General features: G+C 37.9%; 1 protein-coding gene across 1 annotated transcript in view; it reads right to left on the reverse strand.

Moving 5' to 3' along the window:
• Positions 1-18732, reverse strand: part of HERC2 (HECT and RLD domain containing E3 ubiquitin protein ligase 2) — a 262633-nt gene that overhangs the window by 24663 nt on the left and 219238 nt on the right. The window contains exons 59-67 of the mRNA XM_040493913.1: positions 11974-12081; positions 11044-11175; positions 10447-10605; positions 10243-10361; positions 9298-9423; positions 7364-7519; positions 6850-6965; positions 6552-6750; positions 2444-2658 (exon numbers count right to left, since the gene is read on the reverse strand). Of these exons, the coding sequence (XP_040349847.1) occupies positions 2444-2658; positions 6552-6750; positions 6850-6965; positions 7364-7519; positions 9298-9423; positions 10243-10361; positions 10447-10605; positions 11044-11175; positions 11974-12081 (1330 nt within the window). The remainder of the gene's footprint in view (positions 1-2443; positions 2659-6551; positions 6751-6849; positions 6966-7363; positions 7520-9297; positions 9424-10242; positions 10362-10446; positions 10606-11043; positions 11176-11973; positions 12082-18732) is intronic.

Raw genomic sequence — 18732 nt, forward strand, 5'->3', positions numbered from 1 at the left:
ATATTTTTATCTAGTAATTCTACTACTTATGTCATTTCTGGGTCAGTTTTAATTGAATGATTTTTCTCTTTATACGGGCTATATTTTCCTACTCTTTTGCATGCTTGATAAATTTTTTACAGCTTTGAGATATAATTGACATATAACATTGTATAAATTTAAGGTGTACAATATGATGAGTTGATACATATAATACTGCAAAATGATTACCACAATAAGGTTAACACAGCCATCATCTCACATAATAATTTTTGTGTGGTGTGAACACTGAAGATCTACTCCCTCTGAGCAACTTTCAAGGATACAATAAAGTATTGTTAACTACAGTCACCATGCTGTACATTATGTCCCCAGAATTTATTCATCTTATAACTGGAAGTTTGTACCCTTTGTCGACATCTCCCAACCCCCCAATCCCCAGCCCCTGGAAACCACCAGTCTACTCTAATTCTAGGAGTTCAGTTTTTTTAGATTCCAAATATAAGTGAAATCATAGTGTTTTGTCTTTCTCTGACTGATTTCACTTAGCATAATGTCCTCTAGGTTAATCCAAATTGTCACAAATGCCAAGATTTCTTTTTCTATGGCTGAATAATATTCTAACACACACACCACCACCACCCCACCCCACCCCACATCTTCTTCACCCATTCACCTGTGGATGAACATTTAGGTTGTTTCCATGTCTTGGCTATTGTGAACAATGCCACACTGAACATGGGAGTATAGATCCTTTCAAGAAAATTATTTCATTTTCATCAGATATACACCCAGAAGAGGGACTGCTGGATCACATGGTAGTTCTATTTTTTACTTTTTTCTATGTTTTCCTATAGTGGCTGCATAATTTATATGCAGTATATAAAGTTTCCCTTTTCTCCACAACCTCAGCAGCACTTATATCTTGTCTTTTTAATAAAAGCCATTCTAACAGGTGTAAGGTAATATCTCACGGCTTCGATTTGCATTTCCCTGAAAATCAGTAATGCTAAGCAACTTTTCATGTACCTGTGGGTCATCTGTATGTCTTCTCTGGAAAAATGTCTATTCAGGTTCTTTGCCCATTTGTTAATTGGGTTTTTTTTTTTTTATTATTTGCTACTGAGTTATACAAGTTCCTTACACATTTTTGACATTAATCCCTTACCAGTTATATGGTTTGCAAATATTTTCTGTTATTCTATAGGCTGCCTTTTATTTTGTTGATTGTTTCACTTGCTGTACAGAAGCTTTTTAGTTTAATGTAGTCCCACTTTATTTTTGCTTCTGGTGCTGGTGCTTTTAGTGTCATATCCAAAATAACATTGCAAACACCAAGGTCAAGGAGCTTTCTCCCTATGTTTTCTGAGAGGACTCTTATAGTTTCAGAACTTATATTTAGGTTTTTAATCCATTTTGAGTTAATTTTTGTAAGTGGTATAATTCAGGGATCTAATTTCATTCTTTTGCATTTGAATATCCAATTTTCCCAATACTATTTATTGAAGAGACACATGCCTGGTAATGTCTGAATGGATATAGAACATTGTGACGTTTATCTTGCCGAGCGCTTGATATGTCTGTATTGATAAAGATATTCCTGAGCTTATGGTTCCTTGTGAACAATTTAATCCTTTCAGGTTTTGCTTTTAAGCGTTATTGATGGGATCAGAGCAACAGTCTACCTTTAATTTTTTTACCCACTTTTGTGCAACATCATTCTTAGTCCTCTAACCAATGTTCTGGGAATTATCAGGTTTTGGAAGCAAGCTGTATTGTCTGCCCTCTGTGAGCTCTGTGGACCATTCCTTCTAGTCCTTTTGGGTGGTTTGTTCCTTGGCCTCTGAGTTCCTTGGCCACTGACACATGTGACTGTCAGTATTCACCTCTGTAGATCACTGTATGTAACTTTACTGCCTGTTATCCATTGTCTTTAGGGCAGCTGTTTCCTATATTTAGTCTGGTACTTTAAGTTATTTCAGAGATGAAGGTCTTTGTTACTCCAACTGGGCAGGTAATTCCCATTAATTTTTAAAAACTAGAAAGTTTGGTTACTTTGTTTAAAAAATATTGTCATTTGTGTGTCCCCTTACCCTCACTCCTTCCATTTCCTCTGTATTTACAGCTTTAGTATCACACATGTTATCAAAATGCCAACTGTTGATTCAGTGAATTACTCGGGATCGGAGGAAGAAAACTTGGGGAGAAGGACTAAGAGAAACTCAATGTACTTAGTACTTAAAAAATCGAAAATTCAGAATTGATTTTCCCCTCAAATAGAAGGGTAGTGGAGGCAAGCCCACACATTGGAACATGAACTTATTTCTGCCAAATAAGTCATTAACATTTAACTTGAGTAGATTATTATAAATGTTGTCCTGAAAAACAAAGTGCCAATATGTTATACAAGAGATAAAAGAAACAAGGAAAGCATAACATCAAAAATAATGTTTTCACATAATACCTTCTGTTGCCATGCCCCAACTTCCCATCTTCTGCCTCACCCCAAGAGTAAACTTCTCCTTCTGAAGAGAGGGCAAGACAGTGTTTTCCTCCTGAGTTCACAGCTACTTTCTTAATAAACACGTGTTGAATGGATTCAAGTAATGTTGGGGTAGATACCGACTCTGTCCCTCCAATTCCTAGTCTGCCGCCTGCACCATATCCAGTGGCATACAGCTAAGACGAGAAGAATATAAATATCAGATTTTTATCTAAATATCCCTATATTCTAGTAATTAACAAACTCAATCAGTGTGCTAGATATTTTTACCACAGAGAAATGAATTTTAAAGTTAAAAATCACAGGAATGGGGGCATCTGGGTGGCTCAGTCAGGGTCGTGGGGTTGAGCCCTGCACTGGGCTCTGCACTGAGCATGGAGTCTGCTTAAGATTCTCTCCCTTTCCCTCTGCCCCTCCCTGGCTCACACACACGTGCGCTCGCTCTCTCTCAAAAAAAAAAAAAAAGTTACAAGAATGTTTAAGACTTTTCCGTGCTTTATCAAACACTAAAAATGAAATAGTTATGACTATTTAAAATCCCAAGTTCACAAAATGTATTTTAAAAAGAAGATCTTTTCCCTGGAAACAAATCTCTGACAGTAACACTGATAGAAACACTCATAGAAAAACTATAAATAGATGTAGTATTTCAGCAAGGCTGCATATAAGTCACACAGTAGAATACACTATTTTTCTTTCGTTCTAAGTGAGTAATTATTTCAGGGCACAAGGTTTATCATTAATTTAAAAAAGAATCAGACTGCCTTTTCCAAATGCATGTCAAACATCCCTCCTATAAAAATTTAAATATTGTTTCATATTGTTTCAAATGCATTGCTGCAATGACACAATAGTAAGGAAAACCTCAAGGACTAAAACAGAAAGTGAAACCAAGAACTCAGACTGATAAAAGGGCCCTAAAGCCAGTGTCCCCTGAGAAGGTTTTGAGAATCTTCAGCACACGGGGTGTCGGGGTGTCGAGGGTAAAGTACCAAGCTTAAAAGGAGTCTCCTTTTAGAAAGATGATCCTCCAGTGGGCCAACTGTGAGGAATAAAAAGAAAACAACAAAGCAAGTTCCCTTTCTCAATCTCAGCACTAAATTATATGGAGAAAAAGCTCTCCTGAGAATTCACAACCATGAAAGGTGATCATTAGGTTGGTTTTCAGTCTAAATTTATAATATGTATGGTCTAAATTCCTTTGAGACTTTAATCTACAATGACTTAGATTTGTAGTACCCCAGGGTTATAAATTCTCTTTTGATGAGTGATTTCCAACTAAGCCTCAAAGAATTTCTACATAAAATTTTCTAAGGAAAAGGGTCAGCTCATAGTTGAAAAAAGATGCCATGAGGGAGTCAGAACAACAGTCCAATATTATCTTTAAAGAAATAAAAGCTTGAAAGTATCCCTAAGGAATAAGGAATTACAAAATTACCCAAAGCAGAACTTCCAGGGATTAAAAAAACAATAATTGAAATTAAATACCCAGATACATTTAATAGCAGATTATAAATAGGTAACAAGAGACTAGAAGATGAATCTGAAGACATTCTTTAGCATATAGCATAGAAACACAAAGAGAAGAGGAAACATGGAGTTAGAGATATAAAGCACTCATATATAGAGATATAAAGAAGGAGTTAGAGATATAAAGCACTCAACAATCAGAACACATTTTCAGGCAGAGATCACACAGAGAATATGGTAGAAGCAATATCTGAGGCAAAAAAACAGTCTAGGAATTTATCAGAGTTGTTTAAAGACCACTTCTGAAGAGCCAGAAAGCCCCCCTCTCCCATCCCTTACCACCTGGCAAAAACAAAGTAAAACAAAAAAGGGCAATAAAAATATATCACAGCAAAATGCAGATCACTAAAGAAATATCTTAAAAGCAGCCATAGAGAAAAGATTTATTACCTCCATTTGGGTAAAAGTTAGTCTGACTGCTAACATCTCATTAGCAACAATGAAGCCCAAAATCCAAAAGAATAAAATGTTTAACAGGCTGACTGAAAATAACAGTCAACTTAAAATTTCATACTCTAGAACAGGGGTTGGCAAATTATGGCCCATGAGTCAAATCAGGCCCACCATGTACTTTTGTAAATAAAGCTTTATTGGACATAGCCAGACACATTCATTTACATATCATTCATAGGCTTGTTTTCATAGTTGCCAACAGAGACCACATAACCCATAGAGCCAAAAATACTATCACGACCTTTACAGAAAATGTTTGCAACTCTTACTTAGGATAAAGGATAAAATAAAGACATATTCAAATAAACAAAAACAATCTGAGGATAAACCAACAAAAGACTCACTAAAGAAAAATGAAAATATAAAGTAGAAGCAAAATGAAGTAGAAGAAACTGTTTAAAGATATAAGGTCTGAGACATAAGAAATAATGTGAGCAAAGACATGTGCAACATTTGGGTAAATCTGGAAAAATAACAACAAAAATAATAATGCCTATCATTCCCTAATGGGTTTCTGCCAGAACACAGGATAACAAAGTATCAGCTATTTGTATTACTTGGGAGGAGGACAGAAGTAGTAATGCACTTCAGATTTTACATATGCATAATAACCAGGAAACAATAAAAGACATAGAATTCTCCAGAGAATAGAAAAAGGAAACAAAACAAAACAAAACAAAACACTTCAACCCTTTTTTATGAGACTAGCACAATCTTGATATTCTTGGCAGGCAGTCTCTGATGTGGTTCCCAAGAGTCCCTAATTCACACCCTATGTAATCCCTTCTCCTTGAACATGGGCTAGACCTAGTGACTCAATTCTAATGGACAGAATATGGCAACAAGGATGGACTGTCACTTTTGGATTAGGTCACACAAGACTGTAACTTGTGTCTTGCTACACCTCCCTTGCTTGCTCTGAGGAAGCCAGCTGCTACAGTGTGATGTGGCAAAGAACTGAGGGCAGCCTCAACTAACAACTCATGAGGAACTGAATGCTCAGTATAGCCCTGAGGCAACTGCAGCCTGGGGAGAGATCCTAGGTGGGAGGACCAAGCTAAGCCACCTTCCAGAGTCCTGACCCAGAGAAACTGCAAGATAATAAACATGCATTTTTAAGTTAATTGTTGTAAGTTAAATAGATATATAATAATAGAGTACCAAAATCAGACAAGGAATATATAAGACAGAAACATTATTATAATCGCACTTTAAGATCTTGGGGCTCCCAAAAATCCCAAAGAAAATATTCACAAACACAAACCAAAAAAATATAAAACATCCTGACCAAGGTGGGTGTCTCCACAGAATGCCAGTGGGTTTAATATAAGAAAACCAATTAATCCAATTCACGACATAAATCCACTAAAGGAGAAAACATCCATAGGAATAGTTTTTTTTTTTTATGTAGAAAGAGAAGGAAATTTCCTCATAAAGATCTCATAAAGATCATCCACCAAAACCTCACAGTAAGTTTGTGAAATGTTCAATCACAGTGCTTACTTTGCAAACTGGATTAAGACAAGAACAAGCCCACAACTACCACCCCTGCTCAATATTATATCAAAACAACCCAATACAATGAGCTTCCTTTCTTCCACACAAAAAGGAAAAAATAAGAGTGGTGAACTGAAAAGGAACAAAACTGATTTACAGATTATGACTCTATAAAGAAGATACAAGAAATCCTGAGATATACAAAAGAAAGAAAATAGTTGAATAAGGTCACCAAACATAAAGACAATATGTAAGTATTAACCATTTCATCATACTAGAAGCAATTAATTTTTTAAAAAGCATTACACTAGCAAATAAAAAAAAGGAATACTCTAATGTATTATTGATATACAAACAGTACACTTTTCTACATACGCTGTATTTCAAAATAAAACACTGTAAAGTTATAGAACACATCAAAGATCATACAGAAATATTTTAGAATGATAACTGCTTCCAACAATAAGTACTATTAACCTTGAGATAACGTTTTAATACAGAGTCCTTACACATACCATGGACCAATAACGCACTCTAGCCATAGATGTCTCTTAGTTTTTAACGTATGACACAGAAAAGGCACCCTTACCTTTCCATCAGCTGTCACTGCAAACAGAGTCTGTTCTCCTCCAATTAACTGCACGGGTCTGAGAGTTGCAAGAGCTTCACATGGAGTGGGAACTTTAACTTTTGCACCTTCGATGCCCCCAAGCTGTCCCCTATGATTATGCCCCCATCCATAAATTGTTCCACTGCCACCCGCAGAAAGAGTCCAGTCATCTGGTCGCCTACAACAAACATTAAGTGAACAATTAACATGGGAAAGAACTGCACATACAACACCTTTCCCCAGTGTACAGCATTATTCTTGGTTCTGATATAATAACCTGTTCATCCACTGCACAAGTTGTTCATCTTGCTCTCTTTTAAAAATGTCATGGCTCTCGTGGAGAACATCCATGTGTTCACTGTCTGCCATTAACTCACGAATTTTCTTAGCCACCTAGACAACATTATTATGAGATTATCAATAAACACTCATCTCTCAAAAATGAAACACATAATATTAAGGTAACAACACAGGAGTAATCCCAATTGCAGAATCTGAGGGAATGCCAACATCAATACTGTGATTTTATAGTTAATAAGCAAAATCAATACAATTATAATCAAGTCTAAGATATTGAAATGTCTGGGCAGTACTAGTATATCTTTAGTTTACTAAAAATAAACTTTAACTGAAATTCACAGTATGCATTTATTCATTTTCACCTATGTGATTTTTTTCTTTATGGTATCCCTTTGTAAGAGAAATGTTGCTGTGTCTCATAATATTGGCATCTGTTTACACCATGACTGAATAAGGAAAATGTTTTTACATTCCAAAATAACATGCTATACCTCATCAAGAAAAAGACGTGGCAAGGGTGTTCTTTTGTCCAGGGCCACAGCAACGCGGGAGGCCATGCAGTACCTTCGGAACCAAGCCCACTTGTGCGTCTCAGCACAGCAAGGGAGAGTGTCTAGCTCCAGGTCACAAGCAAGAGCTACCAGTACCTGTAGCAACCAAAAATTAACAAAACAAGGAAGCTCAGAAATGCAGCTAAGAATCTATTTCACCAACACTGCATGCTAAAGACAGACACCATTACAGGGTTTCTGTGAGTTCTCATTCAGGAGCTCCTTATTCCAGGCTGACTGCTATGTGTCTGCAAGTGTTTTACCATTACCAGTGGTGTGGATTATTCCCACCCAGCTCCTAGTGATGCACCTTATACACAAGACCTCAGATCTGACAACTGCCACAACACTTACTGCCTAAGTCAAGCATCTCCAAGTACACTAATACCTGGCTAAAGTATTAAGGGCTTATTAGGTCATAGTCATTTCTGGAAATTTTTCATATTCAACTTCAGCAATACTTACCCATGTCCTCAAGGAGGCCTGAAATGTGGTGCACTACGCATGACCACTCTCTGTGTCTCTCCTAGCCAACCAGCTCTCTCATCACTTTATTTATTTATTTTTAATATGAAATTTATTGTCAAATTGGTTTCCATACAACACCCAGTGCTAATCCCAACAGGTGCCCTTCTCAATGCCCATCACCCGCTTTCCCCTCCCTCCCACCCCCCATCAACCCTCAGTTTATTCTCAGTTTTTAAGAGCCTCTTATGGTTTGCCTCCTTCCCTCTCTGTAACTTTTTTTTCCCCCTTCCTCTCCCCCATGGTCTTCTGTTAAGTTTCTCAGGATCCACATAAGAGTGAAAACATATGGCATCTTTCTCTGTATGACTTATTTCACTTAGCATAACACTCTCCAGTTTCATCCATGTTGCTACAAAAGGCCAGATTTCATTCTTTCTCATTGCCAAGTAGTATTCCACTGTGTATATAAACCACAACTTCTTTATCCATTTACTAGTTGATGGACATTTAGGCTCTTTCCATAATTTGGCTATTGTTGAAAGTGCTGCTATAAACATTGGGGTACACGTGTGCCTATGCATCAGCACTCCCGTATCCCTTGGGTAAATTCCTAGCAGTGCTATTGCTGATAGGGTAGATCTATTTTTAACTTTTTGAGGAACCTCCACACTGTTTTCCAGAGCGGCTGCACCAGTTTGCATTCCCACCAACACCTATAGTCTCCTGATTTGTTTGTTTTAGCCACTCTGACTGGCATGAGGTGGTATCTCAGTGTGGTTTTGATTTGTATTTCCTTGATGAGAAGTGATGTTGAGCATCTTTTCATGTGCCTGTTGGCCATCTGGATGTCTTCTTTAGAAAAGTGTCTACTCATGTCTCCTGCCCATTTCTTCACTGGATTATTTGTTTTCCGGGTGTGGAGTTTGGTGAGTTATTTATAGATTATGGATACTAGACCTTTGTCTGATATGTCATTTGCAAATGTCTTTTCCCATTCCATCGGCTGCCTTTTAGTTTTGTTGATTGTTTCCTTTGCAGTGCAGAAGGTTTTTATCTTCATAAGGTCCCAATAATTCATTTTTGCTTTTAATTTCCTTGCCTTTGGAGATGTGTCAAGTAAGAAATTGCTGCAGCTGAGGTCAGAGAGGTTTTTTCCTGCTTTCTCCTCTAGGGTTTTGATGGTTTCCTGTCTCACATTCAGGTCCTTCATCCATGTTGAGTTTATTTTGTGAATGGTGTAAGAAAGTGGTCTAGTTTTATTCTTCTGCATGTTGCTGTCCAGTTCTCCCAGCACCACTTGTTAAAGAGACTGTATTTTTTCCATTGGATATTCTTTCCTACTTTGTCAAAGATTAGTTGGCCATACTTTTGTGGGTCTCATCACTTTAAAACAACTCAAACATTACCTTAAAGAATGGGCTGTGGAGCAGTTGCTTGCCACCTCTTACAATAGGATCTTCATATTCAAATTGCCTTTGCAAAGCTTCCGGAAGGCCTTTTACCAAAGCAGCAAGAGCACTACCTGTAAAACTCTAAGAAAACAACAAGATTATGTCCTAGTAAAGCAATCCAAAATGTAGGGAAAGTAACCATTTTATTTCTGTGAGTCAAAAGTTTTGTTATATTGATACTATTCTCCCTAAAAAAAATGTGTATTGATATTATCAAATAGGTTTGATGAACACTAAAATTTAAAAGAAGAGCTTGAAAATTTACCTCAGAATGCTTGGTCTAGATTTCAATATAGCCACTTGCAGGGAACCAGGCCCTTTTTGGCCTACAAAGTCCCAACTCCCAAGATCGTTAGGATGAAGCATCCTTTTAACAGTAACTACCTCATCCAACAAAATAAGGGGATGTGGTGAGCCAGACTTGTTGCAAAGTCTAACAGATACAATCCTATGCTCACAGCCATTGACACATCTTTGTTTCCAAAAATCACAGGCCAGCCTGCACTCAGTATATGGAGTAACATAAAGGAGTCTGGATGGGACAAAAGCAGGCTTATTGTTATGTAGAATTTCCCAACTCTTCTCAGTGACTTAAATTTTTCAAGCAATATTTTTAAAAAAATTTTTTTTAACATTTATTCATTTTTGAGAGACAGAGATAGAGTGTGAGTGGAGGAGGGGCAGAGAGAGAGGGAGATACAGAATCTGAAGCAGGCTCCAGGCTCTGAGCTGTCAGCACAGGGCCTGATGTGGGGCTCAAACTCACAGACTGCGAGATCATGACCTGAGCCGAAGTCAGACACTCAACTGACTGAGCCACCCAGATGCCCCTTAAATTATTCAAGCAACATTTTATTCCCAAAGTCAAACATCTAGAAACTGTGAAGTAATGTTCCGTACCAAAGCTCTTGCTTCTCCATCATTATCTCCAAGTAGCCTGTTTATGTTAATTGATTGCCCAAATTCAGTTGTAAGCAGCTTCCTCAGTCTCTGAAGGGCCCACATTCTGTGACTGGCAGCTTAAATGAGCAGACAGAAAATATCAGAAGCTTGACCATTTTTCCCATCAAGTACAACAGACATGATAATAAAGGTGCTATTTACCTAAAGCACTCAGCTGTGCACAGGCTGCCAGCGATGCTGCAAGGCGAGGGACAATGCTTCTGTTTGAGGTGAGATTGAGCCGGAAGTCTAACAGACATGTCACCAAGTCCATGGACGGACAGGAGAGGACACAGCGATCAGAAAGGAGGTCTTTAGGGCCTGCGAAATGAGCATTGTAAATGTTTCCATGTTGGACAGGATAAGGGCTACCCCACAAGGAGACCTGTAAAATCTGACCAACGAGTGGGCCTCATCTACTCGGATGCCATGCTTAGAGGGTACCCATGGTACCGCCACTGTCTATGTCACACAACTATGCACTGTATTAGACATTTTATCTGAAAATCAAACAGCTTAAGAAGTTCATTCAACAATAATAACTCCTTTCCCATTAGGTAATGGAGTCCTAACATCCCAACAACTGGGCTACTAAGGTTGCTCTTTGGCAGTTATGATCACCACTGTGGTGGGGCCTTGGGCAGTGCTGGCTCCCAACACAACAGGAGAAGGCAGAGTACAATGTACTAAATGAAAACAATTTATGTGTCCACCTTGCTTGAGTCATCAAGATTTGGACATCGCAAGCCCCCTACTTACCTGCAGCTGGCATGATGGGATAGACTGTGAAGCGCCAGCCCCATCCATTCACAGACCCATCACTGATGAACTTCCACTTCAACTCATCCCCTGGGATGCGTAGCTCACTGGACCAGTCAGACCATTCTCGGCCTAGTGGGGAAAATTATGCCCCAGGGTTGGGTTCACTATGTCATGTGATAAACACAAACTTTTTTAAAAACAAAGCAAAATCATTCACACTATGTCTCAAGAACAGCTGGCTCCTCCAACCCAAGTTCTCCAAAATCTGAGTTCCCTCTACTCCTAGTGAATGATATTTAATACATACTGCCCTTCCATACACATTACATCAAGTACTAGGGAAAATGAAGACAGGTGGGCACTGCCCTGATACATAGCTACCACACTGCAGAGCCAGCAGCACACAAGCCCAGGTCAAAGGCTACAGAGAGTTTCCTGGGGAAGGTCTTATGTGATGGCAGTTACCCAGGAAACAGGAGAAAGAGCCCCAGATTTCCTCACAGAGCATACAATCTTACCAAAACCTGAGCCCAGCCCTTACTGCAGTCAATTATAAACCAAGTCCCTTTAGGAAGCTTTTTCATACATCAAATTTTAGTTTGCACAAGCCTGGTACTCCCATATGTCTTACAGCACCATCTCTAGCTATCTGGGTGAAACTGGGCCTCCAAGATGGCCAATGTCCTGACAAGGACCTACCAGGAACCCAGTAATTCACTGGTGAGGTGCAGATACCATTCTCATAACTATCTTACTCAAAGTACTGTGAACAGGCAGACAAAACCTTCTATACTTTGCAGCAAAATAGCTTACTATCCCTTCCTTTAGTCTCACACAGGAATGAAGCAGTAGCATTCTGTTTAGTAAGTTACTAGTTCTGTTCTATGAAGGTGGGCAGATAGTGTCCTATTCAACCTCCCTTCACACCTGACCGCACGGAGACAATCCTGTTGACACCATCCATGACTGTGAGAGGGTCGTGGCGCCTCTCTGTAGAGCACTGCCGGTCAAACTCCACCCTGAGTCCTTCTGCACCTGGAGGTCAAGTGAGCACAAAACACACAGTGATCACTCCCAAATGACATACCACAGACAAGGCCATAAGCCGCAACAGACACATAGAAACAGTGAGACTAATATGATGTTTAACAGCTAATGAAAAGCAGAAAGTCAGGAGGAACTGACCTCATAGACAAGAATCTAAGATTGCCTCTTTCCCCCCACTTTATCTCCCACAGAAGACTTCACCTGTGATGGAAAGCCCAAGAATACACTTCTGCTTGGCAAATTCATTTTGTGCTCTCATTTCTGGGCAAATTTTCAGGCTGCAACCTCAGTTGCCAGACCAAACTTTATTATCCCCCCACCCCACACACACTTAAAATGCCACATGAAACCATATTCATCAACATTTAGTATTAGATCTAGAGTCTTCTGTGGGAAAAGTTAGCTTACAAAATAATTAATGAAGAGCAGGACCTAGGTTATGGTGGAAGGAAGAGGTTAACAAATCCCCTCCTTCAAAGCAGCTATAAAACCATTCAAAATTATAAAAGATGATGATCTCAGGGCTCTGCAAATAAATTAAAGGCAAACAACAAGTTGAGACGTGTTTATTCATGAAAAAAACTGCCAAACTTGGATAGAGATGGGAGTACCTATGATGCTCTTGCCTGGGTATGTTTCCATCCAAGCTGGAGGACAGTTCTACCAAGATGGGACTCTGCCTCCATGGGAAGCTGACTGGTGTAGAGCAGGGAGCAGAAAATGCATGCCAGGGGCACTGCTAATAAAAAGACCAACAAGAAAGCCTCCATCTCCACTGGCCTGAGAACATGATTTGGCGAGTGAGTATCAAATCTGAGAGGTAAGTATTAAATCTGAGAACTATCCAGAAATTTAACAAGGAGATCATAAAATTCAGAGAGCACAGAAGGGCCAATGAGGGCATCATGGAGGCCTGGACAAACTGGGATGCACGCACACAGGAAAACTGCCAAAACAGAGTTCTATGCCCTCCCTGCTCCCACCTGCATGTAGATCCACCAACAGAAGGGGAGATCAACAGGCTTGAGCATAAGCCAAGAGGATACAGAACAAACCCTAGAAGTCAGGCTAGAGAACAAAAATGAGAACAAAAGAATGAAACCGGGACATCAGAGGCCACATGCTGTGAGGGAACCAGATTTCAGAGAGAATTACAGTCATGTTACAAAACAAGTACAGAACACAATGAAAATAACCCATCAACCAATACAAATCTTGAAAAAGAATATCAGAATCCAGATGATACTACATACTACTACCTAAAATGTTCGCTTTTCAAAAAAATTATGAGACAAGCAAAAACACTGAAAAATGTGAGCCATACTCAAAAGTAAAATCAGTCAATAAAAATGAACTCTGATGCCCAAATGCTAGATCTAGCAAACAATAAAGCAACTGAAATGTTCGAAAAATCCAAGAAAACCAGAGAAAATAAGGTAACACAGAAAACATGGTAACAAATGATAAGACTGACTTAACAAATATAGAATCTCAATGAAGAGGGAGAAACTATGAAAAAAGTACTAAAAGGTTGGGGCGCCTGGGTGGCGCAGTCGGTTAAGCGTCCGACTTCAGCCAGGTCACGATCTCGCGGTCCGTGAGTTCGAGCCCCGCGTCGGGCTCTGGGCTGATGGCTCAGAGCCTGGAGCCTGTTTCCGATTCTGTGTCTCCCTCTCTCTCTGCCCCTCCCCCGTTCATGCTCTGTCTCTCTCTGTCCCAAAAATAAATAAACGTTGGGAAAAAAAAAAAAAAAAAAGTACTAAAAGGAAATTTTGGAGTTGGAAAATAGAATGACCCAAATGAAAAATTCATTAGATGGGCAAAATGGCAGAAAAAAGGGAGTCAAACTGAAGACTGTATCATTTCTCTCTTACTCCTGGAAAATAAGAGAAAAAAGACAGGAAAAATGAGAAAGTCTCAAACACCTAGGAGACAACATTAAGGAATACAAACATATGCATCTGGGAATTTCCCCCCAAAAAACAGAAGAGAAAAAAAGGGCACAGAAAGAGTAATTAAAAAATACAGCCCAAACCTCCTTATTTGATAAAAAACATTAATCTACAGTTCCCAAAATTAATAAATCCCAAGTAGGATAAAACAAAGAGATCCACACCTAGACATATTATACTGAAACTACTGAAAACCAAAGACAAAAAGAGAAAATCATGAAAGCAGCAAGATTAAAAAAAAAGTCACAAAACATCTAGGGGTACAAAATACCATTAATGGCTGCCTTCAATGGATGTCAGAAACCAGTGGGATGACATGTTTAAAATAATAAAAGGGAAAAACTCTAAGATTTCTAAACTAAGAAATCTATATCTAGCAAAACTATCCTTCAAAAAGTGAAGGCAAAATTAAAACATTCCCAAATAAACACATAGTGAGAGAACTGCTAGCAGATATGCTTTAGAAAAACCATTTACAGTATTCCAGGCTGAAATACAATGATATCAAACAGAAACCTGAATCCATGGGAAGAAATAAAAAGCACTGGAAAAGGGAAATATGTGGGTTAAGATACAGCATAAGTATTTTTTTCCCTTTCCTTTTCTTAATACTTTTAAAAGACAAAATATTACATGGAGCAGAGCTTAGGAAACTATAGTCCATGGGCCATATTTGTCTCACCCCCCATTTTTGCATAGCCTGTGAGCAAAGAATGATTTGTGTGTTTTCAAATGGTTAGAAAAAAAATCAAAATAATATTTTGTGACACACGCAAGTTTGCTAATCCTTGACATAATGCAATGATTATCATACCATATACATGTATGTATAACAGATATAGTTACAAGTATGTGGCACAGATTTCTAACATATATAAATGTAACATATATGACAATAACAGCAAAAAGGAGAGAAAAGGAAATAGAACTACACTGGAGCAAAGTTGCTACATTTTACCAGAATTAAGATATTAACCATGAAGTGGATGGTGATATATTCAAATGCTTATTTTAGACCCTAGAGCAAACACTAAAAAAAGTGGCTGAAAATCAACAGAGGAATTAAAATGTTACACACGAAAAAATTTTAACACAAAAGAAAGCACTAAAGGAAGAACAAAAGAAGACACAGGCATTAGAGAAAATATAGCAAAATGCCGGATGTAAATCCAACCAAAGCCACAATTACATTAGATATGAATGGCCTAAGTATCTCAATCAAAAAGCAGAGATTGCTGGATGAAAAAAGCAAGATGCAACTAAAAGGCGCATAACCAGAGACAAACCCAGGCTCAAAGACCAAAAAAAAGTTCGAAGTAAAAAGATGGAAAAAACTCTAGTATGGAAACAATCACCATAAAAGAAATGGAGTCGCTATACAAATATTACACAAAACAGACTTTAAGGCAAGAAATGTTAATAGAAACAAAAAGGGACATTTCACACTGAAAAAAGAGTCAAACATCAGATATAAATAACAATTACAAAGGTATGCACACCTAACAACAAAGCTCCAAAATATATGAATGGAAAGCTGATAGAAATGAAAGAAGTAGACAAGTCCACAATATCAGCTGAAGATTTCAATATCCAAGTCTCCAGAACTGACAGAATGAATGAAAGAAAATCAGTAAGACTACACATTTCAACAGGACTACCAATCATCTTAACCTTACAGATAATAATTACAGAACACTCCCCCAACAAAGGAAGAAAGTACATTCCTATTAACAGACATGAAACATTCTCTATGATAGACCACATTCTATAAAACAAGTTTCAATAAATTTAAAAGATGTGAAATCATTCAATGTATGACTGAACAACTACAACCATAATTGTATAACTACAGTGGAATTGAATCAGAAATCAACAAAAGAAGGAAATTTGGGAAACCTCCAATACTTAAACGGCACTTCTAAATAATCCATGGTTCAAACAAGAGATCTCAAAAAAGAAATTAGGAAATATTTAGGCTGAACAAAACTTGAAAACACAGCATTATCATAATTTATGTGGCATAGCCAAAGCAGTGTTTAGAAGGAAATCTGTCACTTCAAACTCTATTAGAAAAGAGGTCTCAATAATCTATGGTTCTACCTTAAAAAAACTAAAAACAAAAAGCAAAAACATATTGTACCTGAAGCAGAAGGAAGAAAATTATAAAGATCAGAATAGAAATCAGTAAAAGAGAAAACAGAAAAACAACTGAAGAAAGAAACAAGTCAATGAAACCAGAAATTATTCTTTGAAAAAATCAACAAAATAAACTTTCAAGATGACTGATTGGGGGGGCAGAAATGTAGAAGATACAAATGATCAAAACCAGGAAAAAAAGAAGGAATATCACTATTGTGTTATAATAAAATATGTATTTTATTATACATATCTTGTATCTCATCATTGGCACAAAGCTCCTAAGACCCTAGAAATTTTCTGTTAGGAGTGTCTTTTGTCATTCATAAGGAGCCTTTTTGAGCCCACCTAAATTTATGCTAATGAGGTAATTTAGGGTGGGGTCTCTAGATTACCTCAGAATGGAGCTGGTCACCAGAAAGACCAAATGATTAGAGAGCTGGCTCTTTTATTACCACCAAGAGATCTCTGGGAAGGGGAGGTAAGGTGGAGGGGGTATTGTAAATTAAGATACATAAAAACTCCTGAATAGCAAGATTTGATAAGACACCAAGCTGGGAGGATGATATACCCCAGTTTCATAGCAACAAAAGCTCCTGTATCAGGTTTTTTCCTGACCTCATCCTATGTACCTGTTCATCTTGCTATTCATCTGCACCCTTTATAATATCCTTTATAATAAACTGGTAAACCTATGTGTGAAGCTGAATAAAGGAAAGCTCATTTCAAATGAAGTCAGGAGGCTAGAATGGGGAGCTCTCATGCCCTACCATTCTTCATCAGTTGCAGACCCCAACAGGAAGAGAGGTATCTTGCGTTCCCAACAGGAAGAATGTCAATCCTACACAAACTCTTTCAGAGAAAAGAGGAGGAAGGAACATGTATTAAGGCCAGTATTATCCTGACACCAAAACCAGACAAAGCTATCACAAGAAAGAAAAGCTATATGAATAAATGAATAAATTTTAAAATACAAACCTAAAAGAAAGCTATAGGGCAATACTATTCATGAAAATAGATGCAAAAATTCTTAACAAAATATTAGCAAACCAAATCCTGTAACATATAATAAAGATTATACATTATGAACAACTGTGATTTGTTTAAGATTAGAGTGAGTTTAATATCCAAAAACTGATTTCTGCAATATGCATTACCGACTAACAAAACACACAAAAAGCATTTGCCAAATCCAACACTCATTCATAAAATGTACCTACTACCCCCCACTAAGTAGGAATAGAAACTTCCCCAAGTTGATAAGGGCGTTTATGAAAAATCTATAGTTAATGAATTTAATGCTGAGAGACTGAATATATTCACCCTACTGGAACAAGGAAAAGGATTTCCACTCTCCCCCTATGTATACAACACTGATTGTAGTCAGTCTCTGCTCTAGATTAAGGAATAGATGATGCCCTTTAAACTGCTATAAAGAAAGACGTGTGAAATGAGATTGGGGAAAGGCTGTTTCTGCATATGATGGTTAGGAAAAAATTCTCTGAACAAGAGAATGGTCAGAACTCTGTAACTAATTGCCTAGGGGAAGAATATTTCAGGCAGATGGCAAATATGAAGTGAGACAAATATCCTGAGCCTGGAATATATTTCAGGACTAGGAAAGAAGATGACGAGGAGGCGCCAGGAGGGAGAGACAATGAGGGAGAAAGGAATACATTGAAGAGGTGATCAGGTTCATACAAAGTTGTATAGGCCATGGTTAGAGAAGTTCAGCTCCTATTTTAAGGTTATAGGGATATACTGGTGGGTTTTAAGCAGAGGACCAGCATGTTCTGACTGGGGTGGTTCACAGGGTGGTTTTAAGAGAGCATCTCTGGATGTCCTGTAGGGAGATGATTCTGGAGGACACAGAAGATTAGGTGTAGAAGTGGGAACATGAGCAGCCCACTAATATATGGTGCTCATATAATAAACTGGATGTGACTAGGTGGTTGGACCCAGAATGGCCTGGAGTTAGAGACAAATGGCTAAGTTCGTAATATATATATTTTAAAAGTAGAAATTATAAGCACTTCTGGGGAAGAAGGCAGATAGGAAAACGCTAAATTCACTTTACCCCACAGATACAACTAGGTAACACTCACATCAGAGCAAACAACTCAGAAAGAGGCCCAAAGACTGGGGGAACAAAATGACACAACTAAAATCAGTCAAGGTATTCACAATATAAACAGATGTAAAATATGACACCATATACTAAAACATTGGGGGAGAGAGGAGAAAAAAATGGGTTCAAACTTACACAACCATCAACTTAATATAGATTGCTTATATGCAGAAGATGTTATATACAAACCTAATGGTAACCACAAATCAAAACCTACTAATAGATATGCAAAGAATAAAGAGAAAGAAATTCAAATATATCATTAATGAAAACCAGCAAACCATGAAAGAAAGAAGAAAGGATCAGAGAAAAACCTCAGAAACAACTGCAAAACAACAATCAATTTATGGCAATAAATAGGTATCTATCAATAATCATTTTGAATGTAAATGGACTAAATGCTCCAATCAAAAGACACAAGGT

The sequence above is a fragment of the Herpailurus yagouaroundi genome, unplaced genomic scaffold (assembly GCF_014898765.1).
Source record: "Herpailurus yagouaroundi ecotype Mexico unplaced genomic scaffold, PumYag 185, whole genome shotgun sequence".
Lineage (NCBI taxonomy): Eukaryota > Metazoa > Chordata > Mammalia > Carnivora > Felidae > Herpailurus > Herpailurus yagouaroundi.